Raw genomic sequence first — 8,122 nt, 5'->3', positions numbered from 1 at the left:
CCAAGAGGAATGGCCGTTCGACGAGAACTCGATGACCGTTGATTCCGAAGAATGGCCGTTCAAACGAGGGTTCTTGATAATCGTTGATTCCAAAGAATGCCGAAGACAAGGAAAGAAGAACTGAAAGTTCTAGGTTTTTTATAAATTCAATATATCGATCATCTTTACAAAGCTATAGATCAAACTATATATACTAGGCTAACGAGATCTTAACCATATCTCCACATTCTAATCTACACAAATTGTACTTATCCTCGTAATTAATATAATGGCTAAATAAAATAGAAACTGTACAAACATGTATATCCCGTAAACTCATGGTCCATAGTATGCGCTGCATCAGTCCCTCCGGGTGAGAAAAAGATTCGTCCGCGAATCTGAGTCGTTGTCCAAGCAGTCGCAGTGTGCAAAAACCATTGTACTCGTTGTGTCTGAACCGAACACACCATAAATAATGACTCTCCCAAATAAATGATGACTCTCTATTAAGGTTCTGAACCCTTCTTCTCCCAGATAAGAAATTATGTGACGTCATAAGAAAAAATCACACATATGGAAATACACACAGATCTATGTCTCCCGTTAAAAGCTTCATATGGAAACGGTAACGGTGATAGGACGACATGGAAAGACACCATCTGCATAATTACGAAGATATGTGTAAGATATCTTGATGCTGTGAGGAACCATGCCGGACGTAGAAACCATGACACCACCTTGCCAACTAATCCACAAAGCAAAAAGCTTCCAATTGAGAGGGAATATGACGAGAAACAGAACAGCAATGCACGTAGATCTTCTTTGTCCGCAAAGAGAATCTGACGGTGTAAGCAATGAAAGATGCGATGGTGGTGAGGCATCATGTCGTCGTCCAAGGCGCTACCGTTAATAACGCCACCAAAGAAATCTAGTATGGCATTCACAATGACAAACTCTAGATGTAGAGGAGTTTCACAAAACTGGAACCATTTTCCGTTTGCTTTTCTCTCAACGTTTGTAGAACTCTCAGAACAAGAACATATTACAAAACGTAATGTTTCTTCTTCCAAAGCTTTAGTATAACTTGTAGAAGACTTTGTTGCATTAACATTTCTCATGTTCCACGCCTCATGTACACATGTGATCATCGAAGGCTGTGCCGTTAGACATCTTGCGTTCGTTGGAAAACAAATTATTTCCAATACCCACATCGTCGGTTTTTCCATTACCAGTATTCTTCTGATTCTACAGTCATCAAAAGTAATGTGAAAAATATCTTCGTTAACTGCGACAAACAGCGTACCACTTTCTTCTACCTGATGCCTCAAGGCACTAGAAGACAAAATTGTCGTATCGAGTCCGCCGCTTATAATGCTGTTGTTAACAATCTCTGAAATGGTCAGCAACAGATTTGAAGATACGTCAATCTTAGCACGCTTGTATGAAGAGAAAACATATATCAGCATCTGTAACTCTCCACTGTTAACTCCACACATTGGCTCTTTAATATAAACAAAGAAACCCATCTCAGAAACCCAATGGAATGCCATCAGTCCACAAAGAACATTAAGACTATTATAACTTGGGATTGCCATTGATGCATGTGATGTTAAGTCAAAACAGACTTCAAGTAGCAATTGTCTCTGCAGAAATAGGGTCTCCCTGAAATCAAGCTTACCAAAATGCTCTTTTGTCCGGATCGTTAACAACTTCCCAAATCTAAATGTCAGAAGGCTGCTAGGAACTACATCATACGCAACTCCCTTGTCTAAATATGAACGCAAGACTTCGTATAACCCTTTTTCCAATGGTTCTCTCAGGCCAATGTTGTTATGAGACCACTGTGACCGTGGGACCTTGCCATGAACTTTGGTACACACGCAAAAAAACAGAGATTGGGGCTCCCATGTCTGTACATGTTGAAAACCATTCTCACCCGTGAGAGTCTTCTTGCCGTAGCGGTTATTCTCGACTAACAAGTGCTGTTTCATATCACATGTAGCCTGAGATGAAAAGTGATGAATCAAATCAATGTGTTGGTGCAAAAATGACTTGTAGTGCAAAGAGTCTCCCCCAATTCCCTCTGGAACAGTTGTAGAGTATGCCATTACATATGGCATGTGAAGCAAAATACATGCACCCAAAGTTCCATTTAGAAGCTTCACGAAGCAGAAATCAGTGTACTCCCAATGAAAGCACTCGAAGTAAAGAACTATCTCAAGTGGACACTTCTTAACAGAGATCTTGATAAAGAACAACATCTTTCTATCTCTATATTGCAGAAGTTTTGCAATTATCTGTTCTGAGGCGTCATCATGTAATAACTTTGCAAGGTTTCCCCGAGACGATACCTTAGAGGTTAGAATATGATTTGTTGACTCTCCAATCCTTTGAACTTCGCGTACAAGCTGTTGTACGAGAGGACCCTTAGTTACAACGTCAAAACTGAAAACCCAGTCTCTGAACCCTTGCACTCGTCTGTGATGATAAGATAGACTTCCTCTCTGCTCTCCTTTTCTGTATGCCCAAGTCATTGACTCTGTTTTTGAAGAGTTCATGTGGCTGTCTGCAACTTGCTGGATTTTCAAGAAACTCATATGAACATCTTCGTTTGGCAGGACATCCTCTTGAAGAACGTGAAGAAAATGATCATTGAGCTGATCACGATCAGGTGGCTCAGCATCTGCTTGGTGTATGACGAAAGTTGAATAACCATAGATTTCTATAAATATCTCGCCATCAGAAGCTCTGTGTTCACCTTGCTGTGAATCAATATAGATGTCTAACACAATTGCATCACACATCTTGTAGGACACATTGTCATTAGCACAACAAAAACTTTCACCGAACATAAAATATTTATCACTGCCCCAAAACCAATTGTCACCGTGATAAAAAAAATTTGTGATACAACCACGATCTGGACACACTCCATCGATCATAACACGCTCAGATGGTCCAAGTGTCAACTCTTTCACGTTCTGAATTCCACCTATATTGTTTTCCTTATGAAAAACATTTAAAGTTGGATCTGCATCATCGTATACATCAAATATTGGAGCTCCATCCATCTCTTTGAGAAGATCATTGTTTTCGTCATTGCTGTCAAACACCAGATCTTTATACGGATTGCTTGCACGCAGATGAAACGAATTGTCTCTTTGGTCAAGATTCAGTGGCTCCTCACATTTCTCTTGCGCCCTTCCATGTGGAGAAAAGAATAACGAGGCTCTTTCCACAAAATCACGCTTGAGAATTTGATCTGGAAAATCCACAAATAAATATTCCTCAGGATTAATCTTGTCTGTGACTTGTAAATGATCTCTAGGAGTGAAACGAAAGTCCACATAGTCATCTTTCACGAGTGGAACATTGACTTTGACGTAATCCTTTGAAATCTGATCCTTGTAATTGTCAATAACATAAATATACTCGTCAACATAGATGTCAAAAACTGGTTCTCCATAGATCTCGAGTTTGTTGCAGAGATCATATTCTTTTTGCGAAAAGAGATTAGATTGATCGTAGCCAACCAGCCGATTTCCTGTATGGCCGTCTTGTTGGCTGTGAAAAGTGTCATGCTTATCTAGTCGTTGTGAAACTAGTTCGATCAATTGACGTACTGATCGACAGATAGAGGATTGACTCGTTTCATGAGTCTCCAGACGTTTACGGCTCGACTCAACCCAATCATTTACTGATTCGTTGCTGCATCGATCCAATGAAGAAGTATAGTTGTCCCACGCCATGATTTTAGAAAAAAAAAATCTGGGTAAGAACGTGCTTGCTCTGATACCAAACTGGCGCAGCGTCAAGCTTGATAAGCTCGAAGATCGTTGATTCCAAGAGGAATGGCCGTTCGACGAGAACTCGATGACCGTTGATTCCGAAGAATGGCCGTTCAAACGAGGGTTCTTGATAATCGTTGATTCCAAAGAATGCCGAAGACAAGGAAAGAAGAACTGAAAGTTCTAGGTTTTTTATAAATTCAATATATCGATCATCTTTACAAAGCTATAGATCAAACTATATATACTAGGCTAACGAGATCTTAACCATATCTCCACATTCTAATCTACACAAATTGTACTTATCCTCGTAATTAATATAATGGCTAAATAAAATAGAAACTGTACAAACGTGTATATCCCGTAAACTCATGGTCCATAGTATGCGCTGCATCATGAATACTGTATAAAAAAAGAAACCTCCTCAAACATATTAAATCACAGAAACAGTAAATATATTTATTCATGAACTGCAGTATACTGTTTACATTCCAGATTGACCCCTACTGTGTGACTTTTCTCCTGCCTTCGCTAGGCAACTGTCTAGAATGTCTAATGATCTTGCTTCATGGTAGCCTTCTCGCTTGTTTGTTGGAAAGTGACGTAACAAATTTCTTCAGATATTTTAGTGAATACATGATGTGTAATGTTGGACTTAGTGTATATCGTTTCCTTTATAATCAATTAGTTTAAAAAAAATTATAAACATAAATGAATTATGAATGTAAAATATGTTAGTTACAGATTTGATGAATGAAATGTAGAGAAATAATTATAAAGAATTTCTTTAGAAATATCTGGAATTTGAGAAATTGGCTGTTTATATATTTGGGAACATCTATTTAATAAATATATAAAAAAATAGGAATTAAAATTTTATAGAATCGTATATATTATGGAATATTTATTAATGATTTTAAAACTATATTAACATATTACTATATAATTATGCATTTATAGTTATATATTATGTCGACTGATTTTATGATTGAAGTATATATAAACTACTCACTATACACTATATTGTAAAAAACAATTATGGTATACAGACTTAGATTTGTTAATATAAAAACTAATCATGTAAATGTATATAATTTTGTGATATGTATTTTTTTTACAATCAGGTGTATTTATATAATTTATATTGATATTACAATCACGTGCATTTTTAAAAAGTAAATAATTTTAATTTTAATTCAGTAAAATGTAATTAAAATATTTTGTATGATTTTAAATTTTTGTTTTTATATCAGAATTGAATTAAATTTAATTTATAAATATATTTTAATATAACAAGAATGTTATTAATTAATTACAAAATTAAATTTTAAAAAGATTTTGTTAGAATTTAAAAAGAAATTTTTTTATTTGTATTTCTTAAAGATTAAGATATTTAAAATATTATAATTAAATAATGTATAATTTGATAAACTAATGGGATGGTCCAAATTAAAAATCACAAATAAAATAGTCTCATAGGGCTCTAATTTAATAGTTAGATTATAATCACATGCATTTTCAAAAAGTAAATAAATTAAATTTTTATTCAGTAATATATAATTAAAATATTTTGTATGATTTTAAAATTTTGTTTTTATATCAGAATTGAATTAATTTTAATTTCTACTTATATTTTAATGATAATAAGAATTTAATTAATTAATTACGAAATTAAATTTTAAAAAGATTTTGTTAGAATTTAAAAAGAAAGTTGTTTATTTGTATTTCAAATTAAAGATTAAGATATTAAAATATTATAGTTAAATTATTTATAATTTGATAAACTTTCAAATGAAATAATTCAAATAAAAAAATCACACATAAAATAATCATAATACTCTAACTTAATAGACTAGATTAGATACATTCTTACAACACGACAAAAACTTACATGTAGTAGTTTCTCTCACTACACATTTTAAAACTTTTAACCTAACCATCCCACTTGTTTATACTTAGACTAAGTTTACAAAAGTCTAAGCACTCCCACAGCTTTTTTGACTTCTCCTTTGATTTTGTTGGCTTTTGTTTTCTTTTCACATTTTTCTTGTTCTTCTTTTCTTTTTGTTTTTTTTTCTTGTTTAATCGAAGGATACAATTTCCACAGAAAGACCAAAAATGCAAAGCCCAAAGACTAATTATGTTCAGCTCTTTAATTTTTTTTGAAAAGTCAAGGTTAGGATTTAATTTTTTGACACAGTGTTAAAATAACCTTGTCAGGTTGGGCCCATTTTAATACCTCTACTTCTCTTTGCTGAGTTTCCTGAACAATCAACTACAACATCTGCAGCTCTCTAACGGACAATAAAAAAGTTCAGTGATCTATATCTAGAAACTTCAATCTATTTTTGCCCAACAAAAATGTTCTTATCCAAAAAAGCATATGTAGTCAAAAACTAATGATCAGTGTAACCACATACTTTCTCATGACAGAACACAGGTGACTAAGTTTACAAAAAAAAAAAAACACAGGTGACTAAGTGTGGAACTTATTTAAGGGTATTTCTTTTAGTGTTTAGAGTTAACTCTCAATCTTCTGTAGACAGAAGAAAGGTATGCTGTAGGAACTAGCATATTCCATTTTTCTACGGTCAACTAGCAAAAGAAAAAGACTTCAAAGCCACTGACTACTCTTCTTTGACTTGGTCCTTCACGACCTTCCCCCACGGCCGTGCCAAAGAAACAGGCCGGTATCCTTTGATCTTATATATACACTATGAAACCATATTTATATTTGTTAAACAAAATCAATCAAAGCTCACCCATATCTCACCTCTCAACGTGAATATTCAAATGCACGTCCTAGCTTTTCATAGTGAAATAATATTGGATTCATGTTGAGTTTTAATTAAATTGATCATTCACTATTGTTTTTTATTTCGCTACACTGAGTTTTCCATTTTTTCTTTCCCATTTTCATTTTACAAAATATCTTTGTTTGTTTTTATCTACTTTCGTTTAATAATATAAATTGCATTAGGTTTTATATAAGATACTGCATTGTAATGTTTTTTTTTAATTTAAATACTGCATTTTAATGTTACAATTTTATATTAAGTTCTATCTATCAATTCATACAATAATTTATTTTTGATATTTTATCATAGTCTTGTTTGTATTTTCAATCATATTTACTATATATATTTAAATACTGATTTCATATGTTTTATTATATTTTCCATAAAATATTATTCATGAAACTACTTCTTTTATTTCCACCCACGGCCTTAAAACTTCACCGTTTCCACTTGCTCGTTCTCGGTAGTTCACTTGTTTTTCCTCTCAACACAAAACACACGTTTCGGTAGATCAAATCTTAATCATGTACAATCTCCCCAGTTCTTGTCTGTTTTATTTCTTCCTCTTTTCCTTCTTTCACCATCTTTCTTGTGCTCTAAGTCAACAAGAACGTAAGTCATGTAAGACTATGTTTCACTGTGGGAACATCACCGCTGGTTTCCCCTTCTCAGGTGGAGATCGTCCCAAACATTGCGGTCATTCATTGCTCAACCTTCACTGCCTCAAAAACACAACGTCTTTAATCATATCAGACCATCTGTACGATGTTCTCCATATAGATGAAGCATCTAACACTCTTAGACTTGCCAGAGCAGAGCTTCGAGGTTCCTTTTGCAACGCTACTTTCGAAGATGCAACCTTGCCTCCCGACATATTTGAGCTTTCGCCTACGTATAAGAGCATCACTGTGTTCTACCTCTGCGACCCTAAGCTTCCTTACCGTTCGAGTTATACATGTCCTGGTCTAGGTCCTATCGCAGTGTCTGAAACCCGTGATTATCATAACTCCTGCAGTGAATGTTTCACAGTTAACGTTCCTAAGAGCTTTGTTCCGGAAGAGAAAGAGTTGAACATGACCAATTTGGAAAGTGTTTTAAATAACGGATTTGATGTGAAGGTGAAGATTGACAAGAAAGCGTGTCAAGAATGTTCATCCTATCATGGAATCCATCAATCTGGTGGTATGTTATTACTTTCATATGATTCGATACTAATAATAAATAACATAATTCAACAAAAATATGTTTGATTTAGAAGAACTTAGAATAAATTCACTTTTTGTTTCAGAATAGTTTGGTTAGTCACTTAAGCGATACATTTATATGGTGTTTATTTATAAAATATAATATTCTTTGTTAATTTATTTATGTTATGTGTATAATTGAATCACATAATAAAAATTAACATAAAAATAATAATTGTGTCGGGTTACTTCTTAAATAGTAAATTTTTATTATTAACAATTAATTTTAAAGTAATAATAAAATATAGTAAAGATATCTATCATATTAAAAGAAAAGTCATGACTCATTTCATGTGTGATTTTTTTATTTGGA

General features: G+C 33.6%; 1 protein-coding gene across 1 annotated transcript; it reads left to right on the top strand.

Annotated features, from left to right (window-relative positions):
• Positions 1-6,530: 6,530 nt before the first annotated feature.
• Positions 6,531-7,871, top strand: LOC130494665 (LEAF RUST 10 DISEASE-RESISTANCE LOCUS RECEPTOR-LIKE PROTEIN KINASE-like 2.7). Its single transcript, XM_057001642.1, has one exon. The coding sequence runs from the start codon at positions 7,090-7,092 to the stop codon at positions 7,813-7,815; it is 726 nt and encodes a 241-aa protein (XP_056857622.1). The 5' UTR covers positions 6,531-7,089; the 3' UTR covers positions 7,816-7,871.
• Positions 7,872-8,122: the final 251 nt, after the last annotated feature.

Source organism: Raphanus sativus, unplaced genomic scaffold (assembly GCF_000801105.2).
Source record: "Raphanus sativus cultivar WK10039 unplaced genomic scaffold, ASM80110v3 Scaffold3807, whole genome shotgun sequence".
NCBI classification, from domain to species: domain Eukaryota; kingdom Viridiplantae; phylum Streptophyta; class Magnoliopsida; order Brassicales; family Brassicaceae; genus Raphanus; species Raphanus sativus.
Note: the sequence above shows the minus strand (reverse complement) of the source record. Positions and strands in the feature narration are given on the sequence as shown.

Excerpts from the sequence above, each read along its gene's own strand:
- LOC130494665 (XM_057001642.1), top strand. The coding sequence starts at position 7,090 with ATGTACAATCTCCCCAGTTCTTGTCTGTTTTATTTCTTCCTCTTTTCC.